Raw genomic sequence first — 22,409 nt, 5'->3', positions numbered from 1 at the left:
ATCCAGTGAGTGGCAGTTCTCTGAGTGAAAATGCATCGTGTTAGAGATTAGAGGAAAATGGCCACACTGCTCCGAGTTGATGGGAAGTAATTCAGCAACCAAAAGGTATGCAGACGAACATCTCTGAATGCACAACCTTGAAGCAGATGGGCCACATTGGATGCCATTCCTGTCAGCTAAGAACAGGAAACTGAGGCTATAATGCACACTGGCTCACCAACATTGTTCTGTATGGATGTCACAGAGGATTGGAAAAACATTGCCTGGTCAGATGGTCTCGATTTATATGACATTCAGGTGGTAAGATGAGAATTTGGTGCCAGCAAAACCAAAGCATGGATCCATCTTGCTTTGTATCAATGATTCAGGCTTGTGATCTTTTCTTAACACACTCTGGGCCTCTCAGTAGCAACTGTGCACCATTTATGCCACAGCTTATCTGAGTATTGTTCTTAAACACGTCCCTCCCTTTATGTCCACAACATGCTCTTTTTCTAATGGCTGCTTCGAAGCTCATCTCATCTCAAAGTGATTTCTTGACTGTGACGATAAGTTAACTGTACTCAAACGATCTACACACTCACCAGCAACTGTGTGATACTATCATGTTGATATGGACCAAGGCATCTTGTTGAATTGATGCCATGGACAATCAAAGCAGTTCTGAAGGCAGAATTGGGGTTAAACCTGGTATTAGCAAGTTGTTTGTAACAAAGTGTGTTCCCATTGAGTAGATTTCAAGCTAAAACCCAAAACAATTATGTAAACACTGAACATCACACAGGATGTGTGTCAACTGGGTGTATAGAACAAACACAGGAAACTATTATAGAAATGTTCTTGATCAGATCTTAATTTAGCAGTAAGACCTACAGTCATCTCTGTGCAGATACACTCGTACAAAGCCTTGGCTCAGTTGGTTGCATCTAAAATATCTTTGGATCTTAGATTTTGATGCTCTGTTTAGACTTGGCTGCAAGGATCCACCCGCTTCCTTGATGCCTTCTCCTGTACAAAAAGTAGTGCAGCACACACACACACACACACACACACACACACACACACACACACACACACACACACACACACACACACACACACAAGACACCTGCAGCGTCAATGTTAGTGAGTGGGATGACAGCTCTGCTGCTATGTTGCTGGCCAAAAGACAAGCTGAGGCGTTCAACTTCCCAGCTCTCTGTGGTGTCTTGCAGTCCTCTTCTAATTCTGGCTCCAGAAGTTGCTCGTCTGTCCCTCACCAAGCCACTCTGCTCTGGCTGCCAGAGCCCTTAATGTTTAGTGGGCTTCCTGGTAACTAGCCATGTCTCCAGGGAGAGCAGTGGGCCTAGTTTAGCAGGGAATAGCTTCATGGCCTTGTGCAGAGAGTGGATAAGGAGAGGTTTTCAAGAGTAGAGCAACAAAGTGACACAAACCAAGACCAAAGTCATTTTTAACCTGCTGAAATGAATAATACTAAAAAAAAAAAACCCATGTTGCTGAAATTATATTGCTCCATTGGCAAGAGGATATAAAACTGTCAAAATTCATAGACATGCCCTCAATTTGTCAGTCTTGACATTTTGAACCACAGAGGATTACTCTCTGCTCAAGATTGTTTGTGGGTCACATTACTGACATTGTATTATGAGATATGATGATTGTGTCAAACAGTTCAATCTACTTCTTCAGTGCAACTGACTCCCACATTAGATCTGTTTGTTGGAACCAGCTAAAAATATCTTGTTTAGATACCAAATCTGGGGCATCGGGACTTGTTACCGACTCCCACAAGGACTTCATTGAATTGATGTTTGAAGATTGATATCAGAGAGACAAAATATTCCTTAACGATAATGAGTCCATTAGTGTACTTCTAAAACAAGCCAAAAAATTGCTCAGCAATGTTTAAAGGCACATTTGAGAATGATGACTCATTGCTGTCCTAGCAGCAGGTGTTGGAGAGTAAACACTTTCAGGACAGAGTTCAGTCAGCCTGCATGGATCATCTAATTGAGTCGGAGTATCAGGAAGTTATTGTTTTTTGGTTTTGTGTATGAATAAATAAAAACAATAATGAAACAAAGATCTTTATAATTCAATTAACTAAAATAGAGCCTTCCCTTTTTCAGACTGTTACAATTGTGGACCATGGTTTTAAATTAAACAAACAAAAGGAAAAAAAGAGTTTTCCACTTTAGATGATTTAGTATTGATAAGCTGTATAACAACTTTTTAAAAATCTGAACTATTAATAGGGACAAAAGTGTTTTAGTCTGTTTAATGCAGTGTTTCGCCACAGGGTGATTGTCAACATCAAAATAAAAGGTTTTTGCAATTAGCAGGCTCTTAATTTCTGCCATTCCACCTTCTGGTCATATGCAAAATAGAAGCCACCAGCTGTATTTTTTCACATTTCCCACACATTTACATACATACACGGATCAATATGACCACCTGCCTAATATTGTGTTGGTCCTCCTTTTCCTGCCAAAACAGCCCTGACCTGATGAGGAATGGACTTCACTAGACCCCTGGAGGTCTGCTGTGGCATCCTGTAAGTTACGAGGTGGGCAACTTACAGGATGCCATGGATTCGAGTTGTTTGTCCAGCATGTCCCATGGATGCTTAAGTAAATTGAGATCTGGGGAATTTGGAGGTCACGATATTAGCTAAAACTCATTGTTGTGCTCATCAAACAATTCCTGAAGCATGTTATCTTTGTGGCAGTGCACAAATCCTGCTGAAAGATGTCACGAGCATCAGGGAATACGGGTGTACATGGTCTGAGACAATTGTCCAGCCAATACAATTTGGCCCTTGTCAAACTCGCCAAAATCCTTATGCTTGCCCCGTGGGGACAAAAGGTTTACTTGCTCCCTCATGCATCCCACCAACTACCAGCTGCCATGATGAAGAGGTAATCATTGCTATTCACTTCACCTGTGTGTGGTCAGACTTTTATGACTAATCGGTTTAGTTTTTAAGAAAATCATTCATGCACACACAGACACAGCCACGTCTCACCTCAGAGGACATTAGCTTCCATATAGTATAATCTACTTAACCTAACTCTAACCCTATCCACAATCTGATTAAGTCTTAATCTAACCTTAAACTGAATGTTAACCCTAAAAATTACATATGCCATAGAACCTGATTTTACTTGTCATTAAAGTGAAGTCAGGCTATTGCAATGTGACTGCACAGATTTATTTGCCCACATCATTAGTCATACAAGCAAAACTGCACACATTGCTCTCAGGCCCTTTAATTTCACAGTGATTCAATAAACTTGATGGCTCCCTATTGGTAGCAACGATTAATTCAAAAATGATGCTAACACTAAAATGTTTTAAAGAACACCAATAATCACTTTCCTCGTGTATCTGACTGAAATGACTGCTCTCTTGCAGAATTCCGTGCTAACATGCTTGAGTTTTTTCCTAGTGAAATTTTGCAAATAATAAATAGCTGTCTATACATAAATAAAAAAAAAAGTTAAAGTACACGTTGAGAGATAACTAAGGTTTTCATAGAAACTCTTGGTAAATACTCATCCTCTCTGAGTCGGCTGAATTTATGCATTGAATGTCTGCCTGCTGTACTTGCAGATTTCCCATCTAAGGCCTGGCATCATTCGGTGTGGCTGTAATGAGAGATGGAAGTGGGAGTAGTATGCTGTTTATTTCAACCATCTGTGACTGGCCTGAAAATTTCCCTTTAATAGTTTTCTCTGCACTGCACAGGAAGAAAATAACTGTGCTGCCAGTTGATCTGTATCAAGGAAGAGGAGTGCTCACCAAGTCGCTTTCTTTTTCAAGTGAAAAATTAAAAATCTCTGTGATATAATGTTTCTCTCTGAAAAACCATAAATTATTAATGTTGCCGCTGTGCTCGCAGAGTGAATGTTTGTGTATATTTTTAATTTGTTAATGTGAAACTAAAATGATTTTAAAAACATGGAGAGCAAGGACATAATTTGGAAATTGCAACTACTGCACAAGCATGTTTTATGAAAACCCAGTAAGTTTGACATTATAACCCTAACAGAATAACTCAGAATCCTGCAAAAGACAATTTCCAAAAACTGATTTTCTGGACTTAAATGAAATAAATTATTTGAAATAATTCAAACCTATGTTGATACTGTACATTGTGACCTGAAATGCAGGCACGGTGCACAAACCATAGATGAATGTGTCTGGTGACGGTCTTGCTGTGTGTTTCGGAAGACTACACCAGTGAATCCAGGGCTCTTTGGGGACAAAGAAAGCTAAGGTGAAATTAATTTTGTCAGCACAAGCAGGTTCAACTCCTTACAGGTGGTCAATCGTCTGCTCTTTAAATAGCACCACAGTGGGGAGTGTTGTAGTGCCCACATGTATTTATGAAGACGCAGCCGACATGGCCTACTTCTGGGTGACTGCTGATGTCCCAGCTGGGCACACCTCCTCTCTTTCTACGTGTGTGTATGTGTGTCTGTTTGCATGATTGTACTTTATAGGAATTTTTGTGCGACTTTACAGCTAAATTGATAGTAAACCTGGTGACTTAATTCTCAAGCGATAAAACCAAAAAATAAAAATAAAAAACCCAAATAGTCACTTTTTTCTCTCTAAGAATTTCATTTCCAGTAATTTTTGTGCAAAACCTGTGAGGTGTGGGTGTTGTGTTAAAGCAAAATTAAAAGTTTAAAAGTGCTTTTAAAAAACCCACATGACACCGCATCCCGTAGAAAGGCATTAATAGCACTAAAAGCATTGAATGCAGGATGAGATTGTGCATTAATACCAAATGAAAGAGAATCAATTCCAGTATAAATGTTTTAGTGACTTTACTTTTTTAATTTATCTGCTGCATTTGATTGCCTCTGTGGCTATGTTGCTTTAAGCTACAGTTAAAATGGATGAAAATTAGAATTAGCACTGAAATAGAAAAGTAATGGCATCATTTTCTCAGTGGTAGGGCGGACACAACAGTTAAGCAATATGCCTGGAAATGCAGTTTTTCTTACAGCAGGGTTGGTTAAAAGTGGACAGATGAGCTCCAAAGGAAAATAAAAGGCTGCTGAAGGCATTAGGTCGTAAATCAATCAACCAATCAATAAAATACAAAAATGATTTGGACTTTCTGAGATCCAGCAGACTACATCATTCTCACCCAGACTTCTTATATACAAGTCCCTCTTTGGTTCTGCAACACTTTCACCATGCAGTAACTGAATTCTGTATAATGGTCATGTATAGTGCCGACTACTTTTGTCCCCATGACATAAAAATTTGATTGGAAAAAAAAAGAGAAAAAAGATCCCTCTTTGTAAAACTTCCCCAGAAACAGAAAAGTGACAATCCAAGCCTTGGAATGTCTGTCCGGAAACTTTGCAAATGCAAATGAAAAACTAGCGCAGCATGCATAAATGCATTCATTTACACTAACTGTAAACCAAAAACCTTTCACCCACTAATTCCATCACCTCTCTGTGCGAGGATATGTCCATGGCACTGAAAAAGGAACTTGGGAGGGAAAACATAGGGAGGCGCTGTTGTTCATTTTACAAAGCAAATGCTGAAGGCTCACACAATTCTTCAATTCAAATGTGCTTTTTTTTTCTTTTTTCGCAAGCGTTTATCTGAATTTTGAATGTAGGTATTTGGACTTTGGATTTCAATTTGTAAAACAGTTCTAAAGTGGAAACTGCAAATATGTTGCACGACAGTAACGCACTATGGTAAAAATAAACGTGTCCTGTAATGATGTATTTAAACTAAATGCCATGCAAATGGATTCAAGCTGCGGGTCAAATTACAGCATTGTGCTCTCGTTATAATAATGGCACAGCGATGGATGGAACATTTCTTCCTCTATGCACTGTAAGCGGCTGGGAAATCTTAAAAAAAATATATTTTTCATTGCAGCTCCTTAACCTACGACAGCACCAGTTTCCCCACATTTGCATACAGCGGTGCTAGTATTACAAATGGCATAGGCTAATATAGCAAACTTTAGTGTGCTGTATATTCAAATAGGGACAAATGATTTTTGCTCACATGCGGGGTTTACTTACACAGATGCCTGCGTTTGCATGCGGGTACATGTAGGAGAGAAGGGGCAACACTGAAGACACCACCCAACTCTGTAGGGGAAGGGAGGCGGTACAAGTGTATGCGAAGGAGAGTGAGGAGAGTGTATGTTAGGGTGTGTGTGCTGAGGGAGGGGGGAAGGGGCTGAGGGAGAGAGAGAGAAAGAGAAACAGAGAGATAGATAGAGAGAGAGAGAGAGAGAGAGAGAGAGAGAGATGCTCGTTTCAGTACCGCGGACAGTTCCCGGTAATGCAGCCAACAGTGGTTCGGTCCTTTCTACTGCTTTAAAGAAAGAAAAAGAAATCCAAACGGAGGTTTTAACACCTCTTCAGGACATAAAAAAAGAAAAGAAAAAGAGTCGTATATGGGTTTTATTGTGTGTGTGTTTTTTTAATGAATAGGAGGGTACTTTAAATCAGCGCGCACCAGGCGACATGTCTGGATGTTGTGACAAGCTACAGACAAAATGATTAGAGGACTGTGTTTGCAATCTCTGCGAGGTTTCTCGTCACTGAAAGGCTTTTTTCCTCCTCCTGTCAGTCTCTACAACCTTCAAAATCGTCTGCTCTTGAAAGGAAGTTAAAGAAAAAAAAAACAACAAAACAAAAAGAGAAAAGTGACAGCGTCGCATTTGCACCTTTTTCATTTCTGGCTAGATTCTAAAATAAGTTGTTCGACTTTTTTTCTGGTTACGTGCGTTTGTGGAAAAGGACATATTCCTATTGGATGTCACTTTCAAAAACTAAAAAGGCAAGCAAGGCAAGTGCTTCCCCCCCTCCATCCGGTCAAATAGCCTTCTTCCAGCACTCACTGGTTTTCCATGTAGGCTAATGCTCTTTTCCCAGAGGCGAAGGGAGTCCCACAACCACTAATGCAGTCAGCTTTTTGATGCGCCAGAATACACTCATCCTCTCTTACAACGACGATTCTTTACTCCATTCAAGTTGCTCTTTTCAGTTTTGCCGTCGAGACTACGAAGTGACATCTTCCTCTCCATTTTCGACAACTGTTAAAGACTGGTAGGTGATAATGGCAATGCAGCCATGAAAAATGCTCATTCGGATCGCTGTGAGATGAAGTTGGAGGTCCTGCGTCAAAATAACAGGGGGCTCAGCTCGGGCAACTTTTGACACGGACCCATCGCTTTTTTCTTTCTTTCTTTCTTTTTTGAGACTTGTGGTTGAAAGAGGTGTGTAGCCTGCTTGGAGCTGTTCATGACGGAAACGATGGCGCTGAGTCTAAACTGCAGGACTAATCCCAAAGAGCAGGCATCAGTTCAGAACAGTTTCCCAGATGTTGTTGAATTAAACGTCGGGGGACAGGTTTATTACACGCGTCACTCAACTTTGGTAAGCACCCCGAATTCGCTGCTCGGTAAGCTATTTTCTTCTAAAAAAGACGCATCTAACGACTTAGCAAGAGACCCCAAGGGTCGATATTTCATTGACAGAGATGGCTTTTTATTCCGGTACGTGTTGGACTACCTCCGGGATAAGCAAGTTGTCCTCCCGGACCACTTCCCGGAAAAAGGGAGGCTCAGAAAAGAGGCTGAATACTTCCAGCTGCCCGACCTGGTGAAGCTGCTGACCCCTGAGGATATCAAGCAAAGCCCGGACGACTACTTCCACAGCGACTATGAAGATGGGTCCCAGGGTAGCGACCACCGGCAGTGCCCGCCACCCTCTCTCGTTCCCGCGGACAGAAAGAGCGGGTTCATCACTGTGGGGTATCGAGGGTCGTGCACCATGGGCCGTGAGAGTCAGAGTGACGCCAAGTTCAGGAGGGTACCTCGGATACTAATATGCGGCAGGGTAGCCCTTGCCAAAGAAGTGTTTGGGGAGACGCTGAACGAGAGCAGGGACCCGGACAGGACCCCGGATCGGTACACCTCCCGGTTTTACCTCAAGTTCAAGCACCTGGAGAGAGCTTTTGACATGCTGTCGGAGTGTGGTTTCCAAATGGTGGCCTGCAACTCGTCAGTCACAGCTTCGTTCGTCAACCAGCACACAGAGGACAAGATCTGGTCCAGCTACACAGAATACGTTTTCTACCGTAAGTCACAGTGGTGCTTTAGTGAACGAAAGGTCACCGTTTGCAGGCGTGCACGCACACGCAAACTTGGAACGCCGCTAGAAGGCGCACATGGGTTGTCAGCTGGCGTGAGGGGAATATCTAGCTCTGGGGATGGGTGGGCCTTCCTAGCTGTGGACTCTTTTGACTGGTGTGAGCGTGCCAGTCACTTTATAGTGGGTGGTGAGATCCGATTGTCTGTATGGCAGTGCTCTTACACCTGACTTCTGCCAGCAGATTTGCTCGTTGACCAGCAGCCTGGAAGATTTCCACGATAAAGAACCATTATATATAAATTCCTTGCATGGATTCCACATTTCTGTGCCCTGTAGGTAGCCTGGATCTTCCTCTTTAAATGCAAGCACAGCTGCAGAGTCAGGTTTGCATTCTCAGTTGAAGTTTGTGGAGCGAAACCCATTAGAGATCATTTCCTGTAATTGAGGTTAAGCAAAGGTTTTCCACTTCTCCCTGGAAGCAGTGAAAGCTTCGCAGCTAACACATGATTGACAGGCTAGTCTGTGTTCCGATTCTGGCGTGTTCAAATCTATTACAGCATGCTGCAGCCTTCAGTGGGCTCTTATATTTCAAACGATTTAACCAGATTTTAAACATTTCACAACCATCTGAGCCAAGGCAGTTGTGAGAGCAGTGATTCATCAATGCTTGCCATTTCTTATCATGGTACAATTTGCTATTCCACCTCCTCTCTGCTTTTATCCAGCCCATCTTTTCAACTTCTTGCATTCCCTCATAGCTTTTGCTACTGCTTTCCTTCCATTTTTCCATCTTTGCTGCTCAGTAGCTGCTGGCAGAGTGGTAGTAAAGAAGATGTCATCATGACTGTTATACTGGCTCTCATAAGATTTTACGAGGCAACAAAAACATCCATATTTTTTAATCTGAGAGTATATAATTGATGACAAATGTCATACTGATACTCTGGATGTGCTTAAGTTTTCAGTACCTGACTACTTAGATGGCAAAGCTTTTGTCACACAACCCCTGAAATGGTAGCAGGGGGGCATTTTTAAGAAACCAAGAACAATTCTGGAAATAAAAAGGCCTCAGATTTGATTTGACATAAGATAAAACCAAGTCACTCAACTACCTCACTGCATTTGATCAGGAATTATATCATAGCATTATGAGTACATGTAGACTATGGGATCCTATACTGCTCATAGTTACCATCCCGTTCAGTTTCTTAATGTGGAAACAATGTTTGGTTCATAGGTTTTTTGGAAAATGGCACATTTTTCTTTAAATTTTGCCACTGTACACCTAAACAGAGTGTTTTAAATAAAAAAATCAGTTTGTTGGTTATTGGATGGATATTTCAAAGGATTTTATTTCAGTCAAGGAGAAATAGTCCTGCAGTCATGCACTTCTGTGGTCTTTCTATGCACCAGATTGTTGATTTTGCCACTCTTAAAGTTTTTCCTATCTCCCTCATAGCTCTATTTGGGGTTTCCAGTTTAATGATGGCCTCCTTTATTTGCATTGACATCTCTGGGCATCTCATCTTGAGATGTCAGAGAAAAGCTGAAACTGCAAATTACAAGTTCAACGCTTGGAATCAACTCAACATGTTTTATATGCATAATTTTGCCATGAAATAATAAGGGAAGAGACCTCATTTGGCCATAAAACGTCTTGTCATTCAATTCAGATTACTTCTGAGCGTCTGAAAAGGACTATGTATAAAAATGGCTGCAAGTCCTAAAAAATGATTGCACTTCTTTTATGAAACTTTTTTGAGTTAAAGCTGAAAGTCTGCAGTTCAATCACATATTGACTATTTCAATTAAAACTGTGCTGGTCTATATGTGCAACTGAATGTATCAACAGTTTTATATTAAATTTAAGTCTTGTCACATAAGCAAGGTACAGAGGACAGCATCGTGAATATAGATGCAAATAAAACATTTTAAAGCTGACAGCAGTGTTGTGCCAGATATCGTCACGTAAAAAAATAAAGGAGAATATGTTTCAGTGTTGTCAAAAAAGGTTACAGTTCTAAAAAATAAGAGTTGTGACCCGACTTATCTCCCAGGTAACACTCGTAATGCTGCAATCTCTCGGTTTAGTATTTTGTGAATACGTGTTCATTTTGCCGATAATTACATTATATTCTATGCAGAGTTCTGACTGGCATCTTTTTTATCCCAGCAGAAAAAGAAAACAGTGCAAATCAGCTTGTCTGTTGCAGTTTTTAGCAGCAGCCATGTTCTAAATTCCTATTCCATCCTCATTCCCAAAACATTTGTAATTACATAGCAGACCGTTCTCCTACTTTAAAGAACTGCAATAAAGCATTGGACACTGTTTTATATTCATAAGATTTTGTATTTCAAAAGGTAGGCATCTAACCCAGTTTTTTAGCACCACTGGCTTTGTTGTCTCATCTCAGTGCCCAATCCTCCAGATGTTTGGCAAGCGAAAAGAGTTTATGAGCTAATCTGCACAAATTTTTACATATAACATTACATTCTAAAACGCTTATTTTTTAACATGTTCATACAATAAAATAAGGCCTTTATTAAATATTACAATAATCTTTTTTTGTGCATCAACAAACTTGTCATTGCCCCCAAACTTATGGACCTGACTGTTTTGCCTTTGTCCAGAACTATGGAGAATTTTAAATCAAACATTTAAGGTGCGATTGAAATGCAGACGTTCATATTTAATTCAAGGGGTTTAACTAAAGTTTTGTTTTTAGTGTTTAGGGTTTATAGTAATTGGTACACATAGTCCAACATTTTCAGAGGCTTGAAAGTAACTGGACACACTAACATCTTTCAGAAATTTTTAAATGAGTGCCTGATGTTTAGAATCCAGGGACATAACAAGATACTGTGTTTTGTCCCTTGAGATGCTCTGCTAGGGCTTTACCATCAGCTGAGACTTGTTTGTGGGTCTTTGCACTTGGTTTTGTATTTACTAACTGAGAAACATGCTTTAATGGGTTGAGATCAGGTGACTGACTTGGCCATTGCATTGAGAAACCCTTGGGTTGCTTTTACAGTATGCTTTGGGTCATTATCCATTTGTACTGCAAAGTGCTGCGCTGTTAGTGTTGCAGCATTTGGCTGAATCTGAGGACAGTATAACACCGTACACTTCACAATTCATCCTTCTATTTGTATGAGGAGTCACTTTATCAACAAACACTAATGGCAGCCTGTTTGACATGAGCTTTCTTTCCTTTTAGTTTTTTCTCCTCACATAATTCATTCTGCTATTTTTAATCTTGTCTGATCTTGTAGGTTGTTTTAGATATTCTCGACAAAGTCTAATCTGGCCTTCCTGTTATCAATTCTTTTAAAAAAATATCAAATTGTTGATTTGGCCCCCCTCTGTGAAAGGTTTATTTGGGGCTTTCTTCCTAACAAATATTGTCCTCTCTTGTGTACGTGTGTCCTCATGTCACACACATAAAACTGCTTGTCATTCAATTCTAGTATCTTCTGCATGTTGTGTCACTTGTTGATTAATTTGGAATGGTAAGTGGACTGATTCTTATGTAGCACTTTTCTACTTTGCCTGAGCACTCAAAACGCTTTATGTAACTTACCCCATCCACAACAGCTTCTGCTGAAGTGCTTTCTATCTAACAGTTGCAAACATTCATACTCCTATGGATGCATCAGAGAACATCTTGTGGTTAGTATCTTGCCCAGGGATATTTGGCATGCACACTGGAACAGCCAGGGATGAAACCATCAACCTTCTGATTAGTAGATGACCTGCTCTACCTCCTGAGCTACAGTCACCTCAGAATCCAGTATAGTGGTGTAGAAAATTATATATTTGAAAAAATAAAATAAAATAAAAAAGGAAAAAAACAAGCAAACTGATGGACCTAACTGCATTTTTTTCCACCTCTGGGATGAGGGCCAGAGCCCCTGGTTTCAAAAAACACAGAGTCATGCATTCATCAGCGGCCTTGGGGAAAACCAATGCTAATCACATCAGTCAAATGAACGTGTGGTCCCAGAGCAAACTGGAGTAATTAAAAAAACAAAACAAAAACAAAAACAAAAGAAAACAAATGAACAATCAAACAGAAAAACGATTTGCAGAACTGTGTCCAGAGCTCTGCATTAAATGCCGGCATAAAGCACAATGACTCGAAGGCTCTTGGCTCTCATAACCTTCAGAAGTAGCACTAACAAGCTAAATAAAGTGGTGTTGAGGGCTGCTCAGATGAACACACACACACACACACACACACACACACACACACACACACACACACACACACACACACACACACACGCACATTGCTTATACAACATCTGTGGACTGCTGCTGCCTTTCCTTGCTTACTGACAAACAACAAATGCTTCCTGGCTTTGCTGACAAATGTTCAGCTTGTTAGAGGCCACATGCTCAAAGGAGAATGGCAGATGTGCTTTGGCCTGTACTTCACTTCACAGTAGATATGCACACAGGTAAGCATGGCATTACGGAGCTTGTATAATGCTGTGGAATCACTGCAGTCACTGACAGTCCCACGCTTATCTGCCTGTCACATTTTTGGCTCGCTCATCAACCCCCCTGTCTCCCCCACCCCCACTACGCACGCACACACACACACACACACACACACACACACACACACACACACACACACACACACACACACACACACACACACACACACACACACACTCTTCCGCTCCTTCATTGTCTGTCTTCGGTCTCTTTTCTTTTCATGTCACCTCATTTTGCTCTAGTCAGTCATACCCAACTCTTCTCTCTTGTCTCGGTTCCCACTGTCCCTCTCCTCAGCTTCATTTTGCTACATGCGCCGCAGGGGTAAGGAGCGCTGTGGCGGCACCAGTTGCCTTTATATGCCTCACTGAAGCGTCACGCCTTCTGTCTTGCTTCTTATTCACATCTTTGTCTGTGTGACTCTGTAATTGTTTATTTTATCTCCAGATTTCTCATTCCTCATTTGAGGTATTCTATCAGCCTTTTTAGTGTACACTACTGTTAAGTCTGTTAAGTTATGTGTGCCTACTTTTGCTTACTTGTCATCTTAGGCTGTTTATTTTTTATTATTCTTGTTTCACCTTAGTAATGACCCCTGCACTGAGCAAGTTCCATAAAAAAAGATTTTTCCCACAGTGTTCTGGAAAACAAAAGACAAGTCTGCTGTGTATTTAGCCCTTCCTTTAACCTCACTTAACATCTTTTGGATGAATGGCATCATCAGCTGCAGGTCTTACCAATTTCACTGCCTTACTAATGCTTATGTGGCTGAATGGCCCAAATCTCTGCAGCTAGGTTCAAAATGTTGTTAAAAGTATTCCCTGAAAAGTGGAAGTTGTTATGGCATGACACGGAGGCCTGTTGTTTTGTGATGAGCTCTGCAAAAAGCGCATTTGCTGTCGGTGCAATGTTCAGTTGTTTAAAGAGCTTTGGCCATGTAGGCAATCTACCTGACACATCTATGTTACCATTACCAGCTGTGAATCATTTCCCTTAGGCCTCCCAGTGGGTGGTGTACCAAAGCACCCTACAATTAGCTAGCTAGTGTTACCAAAAACCTAATTGCTTGTTTTAGTCAAATGAGTATCTTCAGGGAAAGCAGGCTAAACAAGACAATGCTGTGTCAAGGTTTTTTCTTCCGTTTTTTCCATGGATAAATCTTTGCACAGAAACAGTCTTGATTGTCAGCTATCTTGTTATTTTATATTTAGAACACACACAGAGGACAAAAAAACCCATACACAACAGAAATGACTGATCTTTAGACACATTTGGACAAACACTTGATCATGAAATCTGGTCTTTTAATGAAGCGTTTTAATGAAGGTTTTTGTCTAAAAGCCCTGACGTCGGAAACTAATATGTTCCCCTTTAGGAAAGATATGAAATACATTTTGCATATTTGTTCGCAGACAGCAGCTCTAACTTGTAAATTTCCATCAGATAAGCAGCAAAGCTGTCCTGAGCCATAACATTTACACCACCATACTTTAGGCCAAACAGAGCATTTCAGCATCTCCTGAAAAGTTCTGTTTGACCTGCACCAAACTGTACCAAAGTCTACTGTTGCTTTGGCAAGAAAAATAATTGTGCTGCTAAGATAGCTCAGACAGTAGATAGATACAGTGTGACACCAAAAATTACTAAAGTTATGTGCAGATCCTGTAATGGCATATTAGGGTTCTTGGAGACGTCTTTCTGCATCCTTGTCTTCCTGAGTTGAATTTGTTGGTGCTGAATGTAATGGCAGTTGCTTGAAATCTACACCACTTGTAGTTGATTTCCCTCAAGGTAACATAATTAATTCAAAATATTTCAAGAGCTCTTTGGATCCTGGCATCATGACACCACACACTTGAATCTCAAACAGATTAATTAAGACATATTTCACCTGCCACTTCATAAACTGGTTCATATCGTTGACAGTTTAGAACTCCATCCACCCAATGTCACAGGCTGGGTCTCTGACCCAGCGCTCTGAGTTCATGTTTGTATTTGTCTCATTTTGTTATGTGATTTAGTTTGTGTTATTTCCTATCTGCCTTTAGTTTAGGCAGTTATTGTTCCTGGGTTTTCTATGTTTTGGGGTTTTGTATTTATTCATCACATATTAGGTCTGTTAAGTTGTGTTGTCATGTTTTAGTATTTCCTGTTTTATTCTGACAATGTCATGTGTTCTTTGTTTATTGTATTTAGCTTTCCTCTCCTGGTCCTGTCATTAGGTTTATGTCTGTCAGCTGTTTTCCCCCATGTGTCTCCACCTCCCCTGATCACCTCATGTCTGTAGTTAAGCCTTTTGTTTTCTTCATGCCATTGTCAGGTCGTCTGCTCATCCATGTCTCATCTCCAGGTACCCATGTCAGTTCACTATGGTTAAGGTTTTTCATGTTTTGTTATTAGTTCTCCCAGTTTAGGTTATTGTTTAGTTTTCACCGATGCCCTATTATTTTGTACCCTCGTTGCTAACCTCAATAAACGGCTTGTTTTGTTAATCCACACCACGTTTTGGTCTGCGTTTGAGTCCTCCTCTGCAACACATACGGTCTGCCCCAGCCAGACCGTGACACCCAATCATGCATCCATGCATCCAACCATTTTCTTCTTCTTATCCTGATCTAGATGTGCCGTTTCCCTGAGACCATCCCTTTGTGTATTTAAATCATGGCTATAAGTAGAAAAAGTGAATTGTATGAGTATGTCATTTGTATTAATCTGCACTATTTAAAAAAATGATTGGATATTTGTCCTGTAAAAACATGTTAAGGAAGCAAATCTATCGGCTGTACTTTTTCAGTGACTCCAGATGCTTTGCTTAGGGGCACTGCAACAGTGGATGAAAAGGTAACTTACCTTCTATTCCCAACATTGTCAGCCTTCACTCAGGGAAATTGTATTTTCTTGCCATAAGCTGAACCTCCTTTATCTCTTCCAATCCTCCGTTTGCTTGTTATCCATCACCCTGTATCCTCTTCTCCTCTAATTGTACCTATCAATCTCTTTCTGTTTCAGGCTATTCAAATTCTGAATAGTCTCTGAAGCCTTACAATGCAAAGTGTATTTAGCAATTTGTTGCATGGCTGAAGTGATTGATAATCATCTCTTGTGACAGTTACTTCAGTGAATTGCTAACGTTGACCACAGCAGAACCTTCAAGCAAAACATCTACCATGTGGCAAAAAAAGAAATATTTAAAGTCTTCAGAAAAAAATGATTTTGTTGGATCAGGATGTTTTTCCATCGAGGCTTTATTTTTACCTCCGCGGAACATGCCAGTGAGTGAATTATGTGTCATCACAAATGGCCACTTTCATGCGCCCATGTATGCTGGCGTGTGACACACTATGCCATTAGCTTTTTACGCACAGACGAGTAACTCCTTGTGTGGCAAATGTGATTTGGCAGGTGGCAGCAATTACGGTGTCTGTGCTTGTGTGTGTGTATGTGATAATGTGTGACCCATGTTGCACTACCTGAGGCATTTGCACACCCGTTGAGCCGCCAGCTAAAACCACCTGCACTCTACCGCTCTAACATACACGGAAAGACACACTCATCACCATGTGAAACTACATCATGCTAATCCTGCAAGCTTCTCCCAGACCAGTCAGTGATGACATTAGCAGCAGCGGCCCCCGTGCTGCAGGCCTGTAGGAAGTGATTAGCCGAGGAGCAGACAGGCCATGACAGCTCTGAGGAGAGTCTTGATAGAGACAGCTGCTACCCTGGCCTCAGCACCACAGGGGAGTCCACCACCACACACCTCAAGTTTGCGTTATTTAGAGTGAGACAGAATGGGAGAGGAAGCAGGTGGGGGGTACAGTTCAGTGCCTGAAAGAAGGGACAAATACAGATACGGACACTTTTCTTTTCTTCTTACAAATATTTCTGCTTGTATAACTGCTGCTGATACTGCTTGCTCTCGCTCTCTCTATCTACATACATATATATTACTTCAGAAAATTGCTGATTTGACCATTTTCACAAGAATGTTTTTATGTTTCTTAAGCTGCTTATCAGTGACCTATGAATCAAACAAAACATAAAAGACATAAAAAGGCACCAAGCTCAATTGAGAAAAGAACCAGCGTTGAGCACTTCGTTACTAGCAGCTTGTTGCAAACACACAAAATTTGCTCCATTTTTTTTCCTCTTTTGTCAAATCTACAAAAATGCCAAAGATAATACAGTTTGACAGGCATAAAATACCAACAAGCTGATTCCCAAAGTGCTATTAGCCAAGACCTTAACATATCTCAGCATGCACGGTGGGCAGAGTATCCTTAATGAGCTTCTGGAAACGGGACTATTGCAGGTCAAGCTGCAGAAATAAAAACAAGCAAAGCAAAATGTCATGTCTTTAGGAAATTGTAAAATAGGGAAAAAAAACCTGACATAGGACTGGGGAGATGCACCTGGTCATCTATACTGTTTGCTGAAATCTTATTGTGAAGCTGGCTTCAAGAAACCATTCTTAATATGAAGGGAAGCAGGCAGAAAAGAGTGAAGTATGCTAAATCACACAAGAATGGGACTGAAAATCAGTGGCAACAGGTCAACTGTTTAAAGTCAAATGTTCAAATTCTCATCAATATGTACAGAGCATGTCACAGGAGAGGTACAACAGTGAGTGTCAACATTCATCGGTAAAACAAGGTAGAGGCTCTATCATGGTTTTGGGCTGTATCTCAGCCAGTGGTGTTGGGAATCTTGTCAAAACCGATGGATATGGAGTTTGATCCACCTTGCAATACCATCTGGAAAGTTAGACCTGTAAGTCTCAGTTTTTGATAATGAATTTCAACACATCTTTGCAAGTTTTAATAAATTGCTCTATTTCCCATTATCTTAGCAAGATATAAAGAAAAGGGGGTTTCTCAAGGCTCAGTATATGTAGACAGACTGTCTTATACCTGGGAACTGGCTATTCTAACTGCTACAGCTGTGTGTTTTTTTTCTTTTTTTAAAGCTGTCTCAGTTAAAGCCTCAATAGAGCTCCAAGAGGGAGAGAAGGAAAAAAAAATGACAAGATAAGAAAGAAAAGAGTTACTTAAAGGTAAACTCTAAAAGTAGTCTAGGGCAAACAAAAAATGAACTAAATTTTCACTTTTGAAATAGAGTTTACTCACCTTTTGAAAGTGATAGAAAATACGTTATGGGATATGTTATAGATAGATGTCTTAAAAAGTAACCCAATCCTGAAACTGTGTATTGTTTTGCATTTATTTAGCCAGTTTCTAATCAATTTGGCACATATAAAAGCAAGAGGGCAACAAGGAAACAAGGAAAGGCCAAGTAGATCATATAGAAAGAAGTACTTGTTTGCATAGCCTCATTTTGAACTTCTCCCTTAGATGTTTGGTGTAGCTAGAGTAACTTTCCATGATCCCCTCCCACTGGAGAATATGGGGAATTACCAAGCTCGGAGACAAAGAAAGAGGAAGAAATACACAAACAAAACAAAGTAACAGTGGAGCATCAACAACAAGCTTTCCTAAGTCCTCGGTGACTCCCTACTCTCTTAGCCGTCTATCAGTCCATTTTCTTTTCCTCTGTGACTCCTGGCACTCTATTCTCTCTGCGGCGGTGGCACAGCTGATATAATGCTGATGCTCTTTCCCGTTGTGTTGAAATAAGTGCACTGTGGTGCGACGAGGTGTGGAGCGTTGCCATAATGACAGAAACTGCAGCTGGAGAGCCTCTTCACAAACTCAACCCACCAGCTGGCTCCTGCAATGCATCAATGCTTTAATAACCCTGCTATGTGCCATTCCAGATTGGCTGTAAATGCAATGTAAAGGGTATACAGCAAGTATAAAACAGCAAAAGTAAGAGGGAGTCTATGACGATGTTTTTTTGCTGCTGGTTCGGTCAATATTGTTTGGAGATTGATAAAACTAACAGCTTTAGAATCAGCGCAAAAAGGGTGTAAACACAAAGCGCGGACCCGCCGAAACATCAGAATCAGCGAGCTGTCAGCTTTCAGCCTCGACCGTGTCCGTGCCGTCGGGTGAGAAAGGCGACATCTCACTGATTCTGATCTGCAGGTCCGTGCTTTGCGTTTACGTCTTTGTGCAGAAGCCGTGTACCTGCTCTCATTTACTGTTTTAAATGTTTGGTGGTTGTCAAAATTTTGTGACGTTCCACCTGAGATTCTGGAATTTTGGGCAAAATACATTTATATAAAAAAATCGATTCAGGATTTTAATGAATCGATATCACGTTATCCAAGCCAGAATCGATTGTAATCAATGAATCGATTATCAAAACCCACCACTATTTTCTAGCTAGGCAGCAAACCATCCACTACAGCTGTTTCTGCCTCTGAAAGCAGACCAACAGTCGCGATCCTGATCTTTGAGGATGCTGACGAGCTGCCAGTTCAGTCAGTCTAGAAGTATTCAGTGTTCTGCAAGTTCAACTAAAACAGGTGCTAAGATTGATATGAATACATCGATTGCAGCTTTATGGCTAGGAAATGTGCATCTATTGGTGACTGTGGATAGAAGAAGTATAAGGATACAATGAGATGGATGCTAATCTCTGAAACTGCTCTTAGTGGATCATGTTTGTCATTAAATGATAGTTTTATTCTTACACTTTCCTCTAATCCCCCCCTTTACGGATTCCCTTTAAGTTGTTGTTTTGAAACAGTCATGTTATTGATCTTGTCAATTTTTTGCCTTTAAGTTCCTTGAATTTTAAAAAAACTTAAAGAAGTTTCTTTATTCAGAGAAAACCTCAAGAATCAGACGATCCCATTTGAGCAAGCATTTGGCTATGGTGGGAAGGAAAAACCCCCTTTAACAGAAAGAAACCTCTAAGCAGAACGAGGCACAGAAAGGGATGTGAGAAAGGGGGCAGCCATCTGCTGTAACTAGTTGGGGTGATGGAAGTGAGACAAAAGACACACTGTGGAAGAAAGCCAAAGATTAATGATAACTAATGATTAAAAGCAGAGTGAAGTAGAAACACTCAGTGCATCCTAGGAAGCCCATATCAGACAAGATCTATTGCAGGTAATCTGAGCCACCACTAACTATATGTTTTATTAAAAAGGAAAGTTTCTGGCCTAATCTTAAAACTGAAGAGGGTGTCTATCTTCTAAATACAGACTTGGAGCTGGTTCCTCATAGGAGGCATCTAGAAGGCTGCAGACTCTGCTTCTCATTCTACTTTTAAATATCCTTGGAACCACAAGTAAGCTATCAGTCTAAGAGCAAAGAGCTCTATTTGTGTGATATGGTACAATGAGGTATTTAAGATGGGGCCTGATTATTATTGATTAATTATTGATGGATTTAAACAAACATTTACCTTCATAAGTTGGAGTTAAATGAAGGGGGTTGTAATGTGGCACTTTCTGAGTCCCGTCCAAGGTGCTTCATCTTTTTAATTCATCAGCACCTGCATTCAGCTCCATCAGGAAGAAAACTTCACAAAGAAACCTCACAGTTTGATCATGTTTGGAACCATTTCTTATTCTGTTGTGCCTCATTAGAATCACACATTGTCGCTCACACAGCAGTGGTCCACATCCCGTTTGAGCATATGGTCATACCCTTGTAATTTCATTCCTCGGTGCTTTATATCTTCCTGGGGCAGAATGACAGTGCCATTTCATTTAGAAGCAGCAACGAAGTCTTTATGTGTATTAAGATAGCTAGAGGCACTGGTGTAGTAACTCCAGAGGAAATTATCTCTGGCAGAAATTGCAAAGGTAACTTGTGATACCAGCCGAATGTGTCTTGGTCTTAGAAAAGGCTTTGTTTCAAATTTCCTTCCTTTACCACTGAGAGAAAAGATGCAAATAATTGTCAAATGTCGTTATCCTGAATGTGCTAGAGCCCAAAAGAGGAGAAATAATTAATCTCAAGCCATTACAGTTACATCTTAAACAGATACCTGAAACCATAAGTCATGGAGCTTCCAGAGAAGAGTGTCTGGGCACTTTTACAGTTGTGAATGTCTTAAAGGAGTATATACTATATTTAAGCAGTTAAACACTTTTAGCAGGCAGTACCACTGTTAAGGATTATTCCAAACTTCTACACTGTGTCTCATTAGTAATCCCTCTTTGTCATGTCAGGGTACTCAGCTGCTTGCTAGAGCATACTGTCATCGCCATTTCATTCCTAAGTATCTGTGAAGCTCCCTGTCCATTAAAACACACACACATGCTGTAAGCATATGCATGGCATGCATGCACACATGATCCCTCCTCCCCTCGCACACGCTCGAAGGTTAACTTTATATAAACAGCTCACAGATGAAAAATGGCTCTCATTAGAGAAAAGATTATAAATCAGACCGCTCACTTAAACACACTTAGTGTATCAACAGATACCGGCAATCTTTTCACTGTTGTGTAGCGTACCTACTGCCTATTAATTTCAGCCAGAATGAATTTTGTGCAATGCTTCATTACAAAGTAACACCTACCATGCACACAAATTATTAGACATACCATGCTGAACCTTAAGCCACCTCATCGCCTAACATTTCTGCTGTAATCTGTTTTCTTTGCTTTCATCTGTAGCTCCCTTTTAAGACTGAGGGGGATTTACAGGGTAAATATATCACACTGAGATCAGAGTTCATACCTGAACACAGTTGCACCTCTCTCTCTCTTCTCTAGAAAGCAGAACTTTCAGCTTGTTTACATGCACATGCCTTCATAGGCTGCAGCCTATTTGTCTCATCTGTGTGGGACCTAACTAGAACTAACATGTATACATTCGTATATATATATCTATCTATCTATATATATATATATATATATATATATATATAACCCCGACTTACGAAATTAATTCGTTCCCGAGGGTCTTTTATAAGTCGAAAATCGTCGAAGTCGAAGCACCCATCGCGCCTTTTGAGTGAAGCGATGCTGAACAATAGGCTAATTGATAACTAGAATAACAATACGTCATTCAAGTGGAACAGCAAAGCGCAATTACGAAAGCCAAGGGGTTGTCACATGATTCGGAAGGCTTTGTGGGCATTGTGGGCTCGGCCAATCAGAGCCAGTGGATTTTGTAACATGGGCATTTTGCCGTAACACGGGCAACAATATTGCCGTTCAGTGCGTTCGTAACTTGAATTTTTCGTTTAATGCGGTATTCTTAAGTCGGGCTTCCACTGTATATGTGTGAATAAAAACAAAAAGACCACTGAATAATCACTTCTTGGGTTTTTGGTTAGCTTTGCTTGATCAAAGTCGAGTGAAAATGAACAGGTGTTTTTCGACTGATAGTTAGGAGGATTTTTAGAAAACCAAAGCGTCCACTGTAATCCCATCTAGCCCACAGTCTTGTTTACTATTCATGCTATAATGAATTACTGAGAGCTGTTCACAGTAGACTGCCCAGTCCGTGGCAGTCCAAAACAGGTCCCTGGCTGTTTGTTTGAAAAAGTAATGGTTTGCTACTGAGAGCCCTATGTACACATACAACCTGTGTAATGGTCTCCTAACTGCACAAGCCAGTATTACCTGTGTGTAGAAGATGATTTGCTGTCTGTGAACCTGTGTGATTATGGTCTGCAGACAGGAGGTCTGTTGATAAATTGGTTTTGTGGGACAACAGCAACCGCATCAAAGTGCAAACATCCCACAGCACATATGCACAAATGCATGCAAGTACACACTCGCACAGACTATATAGATAAGATCAGACAGCATTCTGGCCCAGAGACACATTGTTTACTACTAGATTAACCTGGCCAAAGCTTTAGAGGGATTAGTAAGCAGTGTGCGCCTT

The 22,409-nt window shown here is 40.6% G+C and overlaps 1 protein-coding gene across 1 annotated transcript in view; it reads left to right on the top strand.

Annotated features, from left to right (window-relative positions):
- Positions 1–6,140: 6,140 nt before the first annotated feature.
- kctd16b (potassium channel tetramerization domain containing 16b) overlaps positions 6,141–22,409 on the top strand; it is an 86,848-nt gene continuing 70,579 nt past the window's right edge. The window contains exon 1 of the mRNA XM_026181513.2: positions 6,141–8,133. Coding sequence (XP_026037298.1) covers positions 7,296–8,133 — 838 coding nt within the window. The 5' untranslated portion in view covers positions 6,141–7,295. The remainder of the gene's footprint in view (positions 8,134–22,409) is intronic.

This window comes from Astatotilapia calliptera, chromosome 10, assembly GCF_964374335.1.
Source record: "Astatotilapia calliptera chromosome 10, fAstCal68.1, whole genome shotgun sequence".
In the NCBI taxonomy this organism is placed as follows: domain Eukaryota; kingdom Metazoa; phylum Chordata; class Actinopteri; order Cichliformes; family Cichlidae; genus Astatotilapia; species Astatotilapia calliptera.
The sequence above is the reverse complement of the archived record's forward strand: the minus strand, read 5'-3'. Positions and strand labels throughout refer to the sequence as shown.